General features: G+C 54.2%; 1 protein-coding gene across 3 annotated transcripts in view; it reads right to left on the bottom strand.

The window, feature by feature from the left end:
* Positions 1-14,198, bottom strand: part of FBLN1 (fibulin 1) — an 80,411-nt gene that overhangs the window by 52,049 nt on the left and 14,164 nt on the right. For all 3 annotated transcript variants that reach the window (XR_010835969.1, XM_059081663.2, XM_059081662.2), the window contains exons 2-4: positions 12,667-12,769; positions 5,979-6,114; positions 3,812-3,983 (exon numbers count right to left, since the gene is read on the bottom strand). Coding sequence is in view for 2 of the 3 variants with exons in the window: in XM_059081663.2 (XP_058937646.1) it covers positions 3,812-3,983; positions 5,979-6,114; positions 12,667-12,769 (411 nt within the window). In the remaining variant the exon portion in view is untranslated. The remainder of the gene's footprint in view (positions 1-3,811; positions 3,984-5,978; positions 6,115-12,666; positions 12,770-14,198) is intronic.

The raw sequence follows: 14,198 nt of genomic DNA, 5'->3' as shown, positions 1-14,198 counted from the left end.
AATTTATAGGCACTAACTATGCATAAGGCGTTATTTTTTAGGGGTTATTAAGATATGGTAAGGGTTCCTAAATGATCCGAAGAACTTTTCAGCGAGGGAGGAGCTAAGCCAGAGACACTTAGGGTGTGAGTCACCTCTCGGTTAGGAGGCTCGGAGCACCTCTGCTCAGAACGTTTAATGTGGCTGCAACTAGAGATGCACACTAAGTGAAGTCAGTCAGAAAGAGGAAGACAAACACCGTATGATATCACTCATAGGTGAAATCTAAAATACGACACAAATGAACCTATCTGTGACACAGACACAGACTCTCGGACACAGGGAACAGATTTGTGGCTGCCAAGGGGGAGGGGTTAGGGGAGGGATCGAGTGGGAGGTTGGGGTCAGCAGGTGTCAGCTATTGTATAGAGAATGAATAAACAACAAGGTCCTACCGTAGAGCACAGGGCACTATATTCAATATCCTGGGATAAACCATAATGGAAAAGAATGTGAAAAAGAATGTGTGTGTGTGTGTGTGTGTGTGTGTGTGTGTGTGTGTGTGTGTGTGTGTATAACTGAATCACTTTTCTGTGCAGAAGAAATTAACACAACATTGTAAATCAACTATACTTCAATTTTTTAAAAAGAGAGAAAAAAAGAATGTTTAATTTGGGGACTCTTCATTCACTTGGTGCATTCCATCCCAGCAAAGCCCAAATCCCTGCCATGTGCCAGGCACAGGCCAGGCTGTCCACACCCCATCCTCCAAAGGACTCATGGTAACAAGGCCAGGAGGACTCATGAGAAACTATTTATCACTCAGGTGATGAGGTCATCAAGATTTCCACAGCATTTTTCAGGAGCCAGCAAGCCTGGCAAAGAATGCTAGAAAAGGAATCTTGAACCAAGCTTCCACAGCCTCAGTCTCCCAATCTGTAGAATGGACATAACCAAGATATGCCCTAGCACAGTTCGTCCCAAAGGAACAGGGTTCTTTGCCCCAACTTAGACCAGTACTTTGATCACTTATAATATAATTAGAAAAACTAAGATAAGAAAACAGACATGTAAGTCCCAATTTTATATTTAAACTCTCCCTCCTCTGTATGTCAGCCATGTGATCGTTTTTTTTTTAAATAATTGTGATTTTTTTTTTAAGATTTTTTTTTTTTTTTTTGATATGGACCATTTTTAAAGTCTCCATCGAATTTGTTACACTGTTGCTTCTGTTTCATGTTTTGGTTTTTTGGCCTCGAGGCATGTGGGAGCTTAGCTCCCGACCAGGGATCAAACCTGCACCCCCTGCGTTGGAAGGCAAAGTCTTAACCACTGGGCCGCCAGGGAAGTCCCATGGCCACGTGATCTTGAGTGCCAGGTCCTCATCTGTGAAACAAGTTTCCTGAACCATGTAACTGAATCATGACGCGCCAAGGTTTCAGGATTTATGTGGCTTCAGACAAATGGAGGGTGGATACTGAACTGGTGGACACACAGCTGGGAGCCCTCTTGAAGCTGCTCTTGGGGTCATTCACCCTTTTGCTGAATAAATATCTAGTGTTTGAATGCTCACAGCCTGCTCTTAATGAGTGTTGCCCCTGCTATTAACTCTATCAAATGCTTGTGGAAGTTTCTAAAAGCTTACTCCCAATTTCTGTACTTATTTTGCTGCAGGCCAGCACTGGTCTGTGGGCCCCCTATGGTAGGTAGCACACAGTAGGCCCACAATAAATGTCAGTGGAAGAGAGGAAGGCAGGTCTGTGTCTGGGTGAGGAGGAAACACAGGGCAGTCCTCGTAGAGACACTGAGGAAAGTTTGAGGCAAGAAATGAAGCAGATAAAAGACAAGGGAGAAATAAGACATCTGGAGCAACAGAAAAGCTCAGGGATCATTAATGAAACAAGACATAAATCAACGAAAGTCCTCCCTGGAGACACAGGAGAAATTCTCCACCAGTATGAAGAATTTGAGTTTGTTTAAAGTGAAAATATCATCCATGATTTCAAAAGTCAAGGAAGGGGCCAGAAAATATCTGAAATCAGCCCCACAGCGGCCATGGGGCCCCGGACTTGAGAAATCAAAACAGAGAATGAAAGACTGGTCATTTGACCAAGGACCCCAAAGCCACACGAATGGATGGCCTGACTTAGGGACCACCGGTCTGTGAGCTCGTCCTTCCAAGCCCCTTCCTGCCCCTTTCCCATTTTTAACAGAGGGCAGACGGAGCTCAGAGTGAGAAGGCAGAGGTCCCAGTCATGCAGCAAGCTTGGGGCAGAGCAGAGGCTTGAAATTTTCCAGGGCTCTTTCCATCATGGCACAGGAAACCATTGCATAAGTGGAAGAGATGATTAGACAACCAAGACGTTTCCTGAACCACGTAACTGAATCATGAAGCCCCAAGGTTTCAGGATTTATGTGGCTTCAGACAAATGGAGGGTGCAGACTGAACTGGTGGACACACAGCCGGGAGCCCTCTTGAAGCTGCTCTTGGGGTCATTCGCCCCTTTGCTGAATAAATATCTAGTGTTTGAATGCTCACAGCCTGCTATTAACGAGTGCTGCCCCTGCTATTAACGAGTGGTGCCCCCTGCCTCAGCTCTAGATGGAGAGATGGCACTGGCCAGGCGTCGGAAGGCCACAACGCTCTGCCTCCTCTGTATGTCAGCCATGTGATTGGTTTTTTTTTTTAAATAATTGTGATTTTTTTTTGATATGGACCTTTTTTTTTTTTTTTGTGGTACGCGGGCCTCTCACTGTTGTGGCCTCTCCCATTGCAGAGCACAGGCTCCGGACGCGCAGGCTCAGCGGCCACGGCTCACGGGCCCAGCCGCTCCGCAGCACGTGGGATCCTCCCGGATCGGGGCACGAACCCTCGTCCCCCGCATCGGCAGGCGGACTCTCAACCACTGCGCCACCAGGGAAGCCCCGATATGGACCATTTTTAAAGTCTGCATCGAATCTGTTACACTATTGCTTCTGTTTTATGTTTTGGTTTTTTGGCCTCGAGGCATGTGGGATCTTAGCTCCCCGACCAGGGATCGAACCTGCACCCCCTGCGTTGGAAGGCAAAGTCTTAACCACTGGGCCGCCAGGGAAATCCCATGGCCACGTGATCCTGAGTGCCAGGTCCTCCTCATCTGTGAAACAAGAGCACAGCCAGCCACCCACTCTGCCCAAGGCGGTTGGAGGGATGGGACGGACTGTCACGGCAAACACTTTATACTCCTTCTCCCATTTAATCCCAGCAACCTGAGGAAGTAGGACCCTATTATCCCCTTTTCACAGATGAGGGAACTGAGGCCTGGATACACCCGTTTGCCCCCCAAATACATGTCAGGACAGGGACACGAACACAGACTTGTCAGATCCCAGATCCCAAGGCGTCAGTTTCACTCCAGGACAGTGACAAATGTGAAACTGCTCTGACAACCGGAACCAGTCTGTGCTGAGTCAAGGCAACGGTAAATGTGCGTCCCCACACCGCCCGTGATGGTCAATTTTATGTGTCAAGTTGGTTGGGCCACAGGACCCAGATACTTGGTCCAGCGCTCGTCTGGATATGGCTGTGATGGTATTTTTTAGATGAGTCTGACATTGAAATCAGCAGACTCTGAGTAAAGCAGACGGCCTTTGGACTCGAGCTGCAACATCAGCTCTCCCCTGGGTCCCTGGCCTGTGGCCCACCCTGCAGATTTCAGACCTGGCGGCCCTCACAGCTGTGTGAACCAATTTCTTAAAACGTCTCTCTCTCTCTCCAAGTCCTGTTGGTTCCGTTTCTCTGGATGACCTTAACTAACTGCACTGCCCAAGAGGGAAGAAAGTGGGGAATTACCTGCTTCTTGAAGGCCCCCAACGTCCCCCGGGGCAAAGTCTGCTGTCTCCTGGCCCTTGACGCAGCATGCCCGGAAGACCAGCCCACACTGGTAGCCGACCATGAGGCTGTACTCGCAGCTCTGGCCCTGGGCCTGGGCCGCCCTTCCCAGCAGGCAGCAATAGCAGCACCTCTGCAAACACAGGAGGAGAGACTCCCGTTGGGGAAGCCAGACACAGGACACAGCGGACCCCCACGGACCTCTCAGCACCCCCGAGTCAATGCTCCCTGGATGGTGATGACACGTGCCCGACTTGGGCTGCATCTTCTACACGTTGGCAGGAAACAGCAAAGCAATCCGAGCCCGAAGCCTGCTGCCCCCAAATCTCGCAGGTCCCAATTCTGAAGGGAATCTTAAAGGCCCTTATCCCGGCACGTGCTCCACGATACCTGACTGCCCCCCCGTATCCCTGCCGGCGCAGCTCCCACCTCCCGGAAGAGGGGCTTAGGAAAGGGCCTTCCGGGGCTCACACAAGAGCTCCGTAAGGGTCCATGGCTTCTGCGTGGTCTGGGGTCTCTCGAGCACGCCTGGAAGATGAATATGCACCCTGTCTCTTCCCGCACGGAGTGAGGGTGGTTCAAAGCAGCAGGAAGGGAACCTCAAGCCCGGTCATCAAGTGAGGAACAGAGTTGCTGCCTGTCACCTGGACCCCGGTGTTTCCAAAAGGCGCAGCTGAATCCCAGGGACAACATTCACCCGGGCACGTGAAAAGCCCCGTTTCAGTCCTTATACAGCACGAGCCTCAGTTACCTCCTCCACCTTTTAGGCCACCTTCCCGGAAACACAGACCACACGTCTGCCAAAGCCGCCTGTTTCCACTCCCCTTAGAAAGTTCCACGCCTTTCTCTCAAGTCGGGGGACACTGGCGGAAGCGTCTGCAGGGCAGACAGCGTCTGCAGAGCCCCAACCCTCCCTGGGAGGCAGTCACTGAACGCATAAGGTCCTGGCTCCCAGGCCCCCTTGACCAGATCACCCCCCCCTCGCCGCCACCCCCCCAGCTCTCTCACACCAGAAGCCTCCTCCCACGAAAGCCCACAAAGGCTGAGGGTGGACAGAGGGCCTCCGGACCCCCAGCTCCTCTACGTGGAATGTCCCTCCACATTCCGACCTGCACGGAAAGAGAATCCCCAGAAAGGAACCCGCACACACCCCCTCGGGATCCAGACTTCATTCCAATGCCTGCTCCTTGAAATTACTTCCTGGCCTTCCTAACTGGGAACTGGGGCATCTTTCTTCCAGGAGATTCATTTTTGTCAACCTGGCACCTCCAACAGAGACCCAGATGACCAGATTGATTAACTTGCCAAACTTGAGCGCCTTCTGGTCGGGTTGTTTTTCTCCCTCGGGAGGTGGCAAGAGAGGGACACCCTAGTTTATTTGCAGCCTTCAGACCTGGGAACGCTCTCAGTAACCTTTCCACGTCCGTGCAAAGAGGTAGGCCTTCCGCAGCGACAGAGGTCCTGAGTGACCTGGCTTGCACTGGGGAGTCCCAGGGTGGATCACGTCCTTCACTCATAGCTGACCTTCGGGCAGAGTTCCCTCTCGGCCAGATGGACAACACTCCCAGCTCTGCCTCAGCAGACCCCTCCCTTGCTGGTCCTGAAAGGACCCCTGCTGGGAGGCCACTTCGGAGTGTGGGCCTCTCTGACCCTCCGTTTTCTCTTCTAGGGCAGTGATGGAGGTCGTGTGTTATCAGAGGCGTTGGTGGGGGCCCATTCTGAACTCTGACTAGTTCGGGAGGGCAGAGAAGCTGGAGGGCCTCCGGAGTGGGGTGGGGAATGCCTATCTGAATTGAGAAGAGGTTTCAGAAGGCCCTGAGCCCAGATAACCCCTGCTCTGACCTCTGCATTCCTGTTTGAAGCCCCAGGACCGCCAGTCTTCAGGGCAAGGCTGGGTCACTCCATCCCCGTTTCCCTGGTGTGGGATGGGGCCCGGGGCGTTGTCCAGGGTTTACTGAATAAACTGGAGGAGTTGGGGAGACTTGAGTGTCCCTCCTCGCCCCCTGAGTTGAGCAGAACGTGCTGCTCATAAGGAAAGGCATCTGGGCTCGGGGGTGCAGGGAGGAGAGCGCCCCAGGCCTCCTGCTGAAGAAGTGGCTGCTGAGCTGGGAGGGGCCCAGGTCCTCACCTTCACGAACATGGCCTCGAGGCTGGCGTTGTCACCATGCGGCACGGCACAGCTGTCCTGCTCGTTGGCCAGGTTGATGCCCGTGGCACAGTGCAGCTCCTCTAGCTGGCTGTGGCAGCACTGCTCCTGGACCATCCTGTAGGCAGAGGAGGCAGGCTGGCCCAAGGGCTCTGTGGGGCGGGGGGCTCACCAGCTGGTACTCAGGGCCTGGAAGCAGTAGCCCCTCGGGGATGGGAGCTCTGTCATCTTCGGGTGTCCCCCCCTTCCCCATCCCCTCCACTCATCCACAGACACACACACACGCAACGCCCGCATACAGAAGGCGCTCGACAGTGTTTAGTTAGAAAGACTGGATGCAGGGTGGTGTCTGGGAGTGGACTCGAGAGACCCAGTTGTGTGGCCGGAGCCCCAGTTCACCTCTCTGACCTCCGAGCCTCAGCCACGGAAAGTTCCCACCTATTTTAAAAAACAAAAACAGCTGATTGCTGACTCTGGGCCAGACCCTCTGATCCTTGATCAAGTTGAATTCTTTCCAACACGCATCTCCAGTTTCCGGAATCAGAGGAAACAGCTCCAGAGAGGTGGAGCAGCCTGCCCAAGGCCACGGCGTGAGGGATGGTGGCAACGGTGACACCGGGCCGTGGCATCCGCGTCTCCCAGCCCCGTTGTGGGCTCCGGGAGGAAGGTCCTCGGAAACCCGAGGACACACGTGCACAAGAGCTTATGTCGACAGAAGGACCATCACCTCCCAGACTTGGTCCCTCAGACACAGCTCCGGGGGGTGAGGGCAGGCAGGAGAGGGAACAGGAGGTGTGTGGTCACAGGTGTGGCTCCCACCAGACCCCCAAATAACCCTGGCTTTGGCCAGAGCCAGCAAGGGCAGGGGGAGCCGCCAGACCTGCACCGGCCCGGAGAGGGAGGGGCCCCGCTGGGCTCCGCGTGCTGCCAGCCAGGCTCTGCCTCGGCCCCCAGCCAGCCCTCCCCAGCCTCCACCCTACGGGGCGGGAGCTCGGCACCCGGCTTCCCGTGCACGTCTAGAACTGCCCTCAGGCTCCCGGACGGATTTGCCTGGACGGAGAGACCTCCGAGATACTGCAGGTTTGCTTCCAGGCAACCAGACTAAAGTTAGACACATGGAGTTTTTGGTTTCTTGGTGCAAATAAAAATTACGTTCACACTGCACCGTAGTCCAGTAAGTGTACAACAGCGTTATGTCTAAAAAAGCAATACATACCTTAACTAAAAAAAAAAAATCTTCCTTGCTAAAAAATGCTAACCATCATCTGACAATGCAGAGTTGCCACAAACTTTCAATTTGTAAAAAAAAAAAAAAAACCACGCAACCTTCAAAGCACAATAAAATGAGATACGCCTGTACTCTGCTGCCACACATCCACTCATGCTCTCAGCGGATTTGCAAATGACAGGCATTTCGCTGCACTATCAGGAAGCGGACGCCGACATGCATCCATTGATCCATTCACTCACTCAAAGATATTTATTGGCTGAACAGAAAACAAGTGGTGTGGAAAAACGGGACCCCTCATGCACTGCGGGTGGGAAGGTAAAACGGTGCAGTACAGCAGGTCCTCCAAACATTTTAAATAGAATGACCATAGGATCCAGCCATCCCGCTTCTGCGCATAAATAAACCCAAAAGAATCGAAAGCAGTGACTCAAACAGATATTTGCACACCCACATTCCCAGCAGCGTGATTCATAATCGCCAGAAGACGGGAGCAACCCAAGTGTCCATCAAGGAGTAGATGAGCTACATGTGGTCTGTACATATCATGGACTTGGATTCGGCCTTAACAAGGAAGGAAACCTTGACACATGTTACAACGTGGATAAACCTCGGGGACAGTAAGCTAAGTGAAATAGGCCAGACACAAAAGGATGGATGCTGTGATTCTCCTTACCTGAGGGACCCAGCGGGGTCAAATTCACAGAGACGGAAAATAGACGGGGTGGGCTGGGGGAGGGGAGGTAGCCAGGAGGTTTTGTTTCATGGGTACGAGTTTTACTAAGAAGATGAGAAAGTTCTGGAGATGGATGGTGGTGATGGCGACAGAGTGATGTGAATATACTGAACCGTACACACCTAAACATGGCTATGATGGTACAATTTGTGTTACGTATATTTTAATGCAATTTTTTAAAAAATGTGGCTGTGGCCCTACTGTGTGCCAGGCCCGTACAGAGGCTTCAGGGACGGCGAGAGGGACAGCCTGGTGGGGAGCCTCAGCCTCCCACACCCAGGGGGCTTCTGGGGCAGCAGTTACTAAGCTCTACCCTGGTGGGGCTGGGTGTCCAGAGAGCTGCTCTCCCCTTGCTGCCTTTCAACTTGGACAAGCGTTCCCCTGGCTGCCTTGCTCGCCTCCTTCAGGTCCTGGCTCAGACGTCTGTTCTCAGCGAGGCGTCCCCAGACAGCTCTATTTAAAATTGTAAACCTGCCCTGATCGGGAGACCCTGCCTCCCGTCCCGGGGTTTTCCTTTCCCACGACACCTCGTGCCTTCTTACAAACCACAGACTTTACCATGTCGTCATCTGTATCCTCCGTAGAAGAGATTTTGCCTAGTTTGTTCACTGATTTATCTCCATCTTGTCCAGAATGCCCTCAACACGATTTGTGAAATAAATAAACGAAGGGGTTCAGAGAGTGACTGGTAGACTGAAAACTATCCTCTGAGGATCTGCTTTAGGTTTTGGCTCCGTGTGTATCCAAATTCCTCCGAGAGACTCGTGGGCTCAATTCAACCCAAGGTTTGAGGCAAATTTATATTTGGGGCCTAAGGCGTATCGGCCCTTGGTCGAGGCCAGAATGCACGGCGATGCATGAGCCGAGGAAACGATCGCCCCCAAACGCGCCGTGTGTTAGAGGCTCAGGCAGAGGCCGAGCGTGTCCAGCTGGAGTCCATGGGTGCAGGGAGGGCCTGGCCCCTCTGCGCTCCTTGCCAATGCCCTCGTCTGCCAGTGGCACCAACCCCGGGCCTCCTGGGCCCCACAGAACCCTCAGTGCCTTCCTTCCTCAGCTCTACCCTGGAGGCTCGGCCTGGGGCTCGCCCACCTGTGTGATCCCAGATTCTCCTCCTCCTGAGCTTAGAACAGCACTGAGGAGCATTAAAGATTTGCCGAATGAACGAGAACTTAAAAGCGGAGATCTCGGCAGAATACCGCTTCAAAAGAAGAAAAATGATACCAGAACTACTGAGTTACCAAGTGGTTGGTGGTCTCTGTTTCTTGTATCTTTTAACTATTACAAGTAAGAGGACCCTCTTAAAGCAGATTGGATTTCTGACCTGCTCTCTCCCTTCTCTGCCTTCATTAAAAACGATAACCCCAGGGCTTCCCTGGTGGCGCAGCGGTTGAGAGTCCGCCTGCCGATGCGGGGGACGCGGGTTTGTGCCCCGGTCCGGGAGGATCCCACGTGCCGCGGAGCGGCTGGGCCCGTGAGCCGTGGCCGCTGAGCCTGCGCGTCCGGAGCCTGTGCTCAGGCGGCGGAAGAGGCCACAACAGTGAGAGGCCCGCGTACCGCAAAAAAAGAAAAAAAACCCCTGATAACCCTGACCTTGTTAGAAAATCCCTGCTATCGGTATTGCTGCGCTGCTTGTCACTCCCCACTGCACACGGCCCCGCTCACCCTAGCACCACGGCTCTGACTTGGGGCCCGGGGTCATCTGTCGTGTGCCGTCCCCATCCACTGGGCGAGGAAAGCATGGAGGGCCGGGGCGGCGGGGGCGGGGGGGCGCGGTTCTTGTTCTCCTGAGCATCTCCTACAGTGGCACCCAGTGCTGCCCCTGGAATTAAAACCCAGGTTTGTTCTTAGATGAGCTGCATCTTAACTTTGAGCCCAAGACCCCAGGCTTGGCCTCTGACCTCTGCAGATGGTATGGGGTTCAGACCCTGACATTAACTGACAACGAGGAAAGGGTACAGGGCAGGCTGAAGGGCACCTGGGGAAACAGGACCGGGGTGCGGCCAGAGCCCAGCAGCCCAGCAGCTAACTCACTGAGAGGCCTCGGACACAGACGCAGCCCCTGCCCGTGAGTTCAGGGCCAAGCCCAGCGGCCTCCCTGGGCCTCGGGGAAACAAAAGGCCAATCGCTGGCCGTCGGCGTCCTGGGAGTTGAATGACGTGTCTTGAGGACCCCGTCATATGGAAACTCGCACTATCCAGCCAGAGTTCCCTTGGGTCCCACGTGATGAAGTGAGTGGGCCCCACTGGAAAGATGTCGGGGGTCGGGGGGAACCTGGACTTGCGCCCATATGTGCCCCCAAGAGAGAAGACCTTCCCTCTCGGCCATGCAGGTGATATGACTTACATTTCAGGAAATCTCTGAATGCGTGTTTGAAGTTTACCCCTGCCCAAAACGTAGATCATGAACTGTAATCTTGATGTTCCAACTACCTGGTCTCTTGTTGCAAAAACTCCTATATATCCTGGCTCCCCACTTGCCTCTTTGGGACAGTTTTCTCGGCATTATCGGAGATGCTGTGTCCCAGGCTTGAAGTCCTCAGAAAGTCCACCGAATAAAACATAACTCTCAAAGAAATAAAAATGTAGATCATAACACGAATGCCTGCTGCAGAACCAAGAAGGTAGTTTCTCTAGAGTCCGGAGCCCGCTGGGGATTCAAGATACCTCCAAAACTCCACCAAGACATTGGTGAGTAGAAGTCAGTAACCAATTCAGTTGTGACTAAAACCCAAATTCACAAGTAGGGCCCAGAAGCCACTGAGCCGCTGACCTCAGTTCCTCCTTCTGTCCATTGAGGGGTCAGCTGGCTGATGCCTCACTTTGTAAGCCTTTGATTTACAAACAGGGCTCCCCGTTTCGGGTTGAATTGTATCCCTGCCTCCCACAATTCTATGTTGAAGTTCTAACCCCAAGACTTCCGAATGTGACTTGTTTGGAGATTGGGTCTTTAAAGAGGTAATTAAGGTTAAATGGTCTTTAAAGAGGTAAATAAGGTTAAACGGTCATTAAAGAGGTAATTAAGGTTGGGGTGGCCCCAGTGCAATCTGCCCGGCATCCTTATAGGATAAGAGATTAGGACACACACACACAGAGAGGGGAGACCACGTGAGGACATAGGGAGAAGGTGGCATCCCCAGGCCAGGAGAGATGCCTCAGGAGGAACCAGCCCTGTTGAGACCTTGATCTCAGACTTCTGTCCGCCAGGCTGTGAGACAGTAAATGTCTGTGGTTTAAGCCTCCCGGGCGGAGGTATCTGTGCCGGCGGCCAGAGCAGACGCATACAGCTCCACCGCCTGGCCTGGTGGTCCTGGCTGCTTCCCTCGCCTCGGTCATTATCACAACCCTGAAAAGAAGCGATCGCTGTCCTCCTTTTACATTTGGGGAAACCGGGGTTCCAAGTCGGCTCAAGTCACACAGCCCGAAAGCCGGCCCAGGTGGGTCCCCGGGGCCCGGCTGCCTCTCAGAGCCCAGTCTGCCAACAGAACACTTGGCGCTCACCCCCCAGCTTCGCTTGGCAACTGCCAGCCGCCCTCTGACGTTTCTAGCTCCAAGCCACGCTCGGGAGCCAAGCTCTCACTCATCAGACACGCCATAAATCCTAACGGCGTGGTCTCCCAGTCAATTCAAACAATCCGAGTGCCCTGTCTTCTCTTGCTTTGTTTGGTCTATAATGCTTTCGACTTTTCAAGAATTTCCTAAAGCGAGATTTACATCCTCCGTCACTGCTGGCAGTCAGCGGTCTCTGCTCGGTGCCAACACAAATGCAAAACTCCAGAGTGAGGCAGACAAGCCTCCCCTGCACATTCCTTCCATGGCAGCTCTCCACCTAGCGTCCCACAGCTCCAAACTTCAACGCAGCTTAGACTCGGATTAGAGGCAGAGAAAATGAACGGATGTCAAGTGATGGAATGCGTTCATACCCTCGCCTGCCCCTCAACCTCCACTCCCCAGGCAAGCAGATCTGGGTTCAAGTCCTAACGCCATCACCTACCAGCTGTGCGTACTGGGGAAAGCTCAGTCTCCTCATCTGTAAAATGGGATCAGTAACAGGGTGAAATGAGACGAAGAGCAGCAAACACCCAGCACAAAGTCGGTGCCTCATAAAGGCTTTGCTATTATTTTTATGGTGATGATCAACATTACATATCTTTATCATTTATTCTAAGCTGACATTCTCCCAAAACTGAGGGAGCTTCAGTCAATTTAGGAAGAGAGGAATAAAAATAGTTGATCCAGATGCTGGCTACTGTATAAAGTAGACAACGGTCTGGCAGCACTTCTGCTCTGGGACTCGCTCGTCTGTGTTTTCGGGGTCTGAAGGTGGCCCATGCTTTTATCTGCAAAGCACTTCCAGCCACATGATCTCATCCGCCGCCCCCAACAACCACCCCCTTTCTGGGTGACTTGGTCACACTGCCCAGGTGCGGCAAAGAGGGCTACAAACCCACATCCTCTTGCCTGCAGCCTGGTGAAATGACGGGATGCCCCGGCAATGCCAGGGTGGCACAGCAAGGGTAAGCGGAGTCCCGTACAAGGCCCGTGGGAGCACAGAGGAGGGAGGCGGGGGTCACCAGCCCCGCACACCTCCCGCAGCCTAGCCCTGGGGGCCCAGCCTCTCCCGAGGTCCTGGCACCCACTGTCCCTTCCTCCCCTGCTTTTGTCTAGAAGAACACTATTCTGGTAGAACAGCAGCGCTGGCAAACATACCTGCATTCCTTAGATTCCGAGGCGTACGGCAGTGAGCAGTCCCTGTGCTGAGTGGCCATTCGATGTCCGTCTGCACAGCAAGCCTCCATGAGGACGTCTGCTCCTGCCATGCAGGGAAGAGAACGGGGTGTCTGGCGACAGGTGACTCACCTCGGACCCCGCCCAAGGTCCCCTTAGACGGGCGGCCTCCCTCGGGTGGCCGAGAGCGCCCCCTCCCGGCCGCACCATCTGGACACCCCTTCCTTAGGTCTCCTCTACAGCATCAGGACGGGGCCGAAAGGGCCGCGGCACATGCGGTCCTTCAGTCACTCGACAAACGTGTGCTGAAAACTCCGCTGAGTCACGGGCTGGGAGCACACACTCCGCTCCTCCTAGAAACGCCTGAAACCTTAACGACTACTTTCCAAATCCAGTTCTGACGGGGCTGCAGCTCAGCACCGGGATCCGTGCTCCAGCCAGATGCTGGAAACTGGGACGGGGACCTGCCCAGACGGGGTCCCTGACTTCACAGAGGAGGGAACAGGCATGCGGGGCCTCAAATGCAACCAGCCGGCTCTGGGGAGAAGTGAAGAGCCAACGTTTCCGGGACCCACTCTGTGTTCTCACTTCATCGTCGTAGCCACTTCCTAGGAGAGCATCAGTTCTCACTGTACGGGTCGGGAAACTGAGGCCGGTGACGGTCTCTGCCCTTGATTTGTCACAAGGTTGCCTCTTTGCTCACAAAAAGGAAAGATGGAAGGCTCAGGTGGGTCCAGGGTCTGGAGCACCCACGCCCTCCAGCGCCCAGCCCGGCGCTCAGCCCCACCCAGGCTGCTGCCCCGCTGGGCCCCTCGGCTCACAGGAAGGAGGGGACCCCACCGCTCCCCAAGGGAGGAGCAACCGGGTAACGAGGCGCCCCCAGCGTCAGTTCCACCCGCAGCCAGGAGGGGGCGTTAGTGGCAACAGCCTCTGCTCCCGGACAGAAGGTCACCTCGCGGCAGGACATTGCAAAACGGGGCTCTAAGAAACGCCACGGTTTCTCACGGCTGGCCTTCCGCGCCCCACGGGGCAAATCCCGCCGGGCTTGGCAGCGTTTCCTGGCACCAAGGGCCTTGGGTGTTCTGTTTTGAGCTCATTATTCTTCCAAGGCCCGGCCCTCGGGGTGGCCCCCAAAGAGAGGGTCACTCCAGGGCTCAGCACGAGGCCGATGCGTCCAGAAACACCGGCTGTGACGGCTTGCCCGCGGCCACCTCGAGCACCTCTGCTGACAAACTGTGCGTGGAACACGGTGCCCTTGAGCTCTGGGCTCACTTCCAGGGAGACCCCCCGATGGGCGTGGTCCGAGGCTGGGCCGGGCATTTCTTTCTTTCTTTCTTTCTTAAACACAGGTCTTCTTAGGAGCCCCTATGATTTAAATTTATGCATTTATTTATTTATTTATGGCTGTGTTGGGTCTTCGCTTCTGTGCGAGGGCTTTCTCTAGTTGCGGCGAGAGGGGACCCCTCTTCATCGCAGTGCGCGGGCCTCTCACTGCTGTGGCCTCTCTTGTTGCG

Source organism: Kogia breviceps, chromosome 12 (assembly GCF_026419965.1).
Source record: "Kogia breviceps isolate mKogBre1 chromosome 12, mKogBre1 haplotype 1, whole genome shotgun sequence".
Classification (NCBI taxonomy): domain Eukaryota; kingdom Metazoa; phylum Chordata; class Mammalia; order Artiodactyla; family Physeteridae; genus Kogia; species Kogia breviceps.
This window is presented reverse-complemented; position numbering and strand designations above follow the sequence as displayed.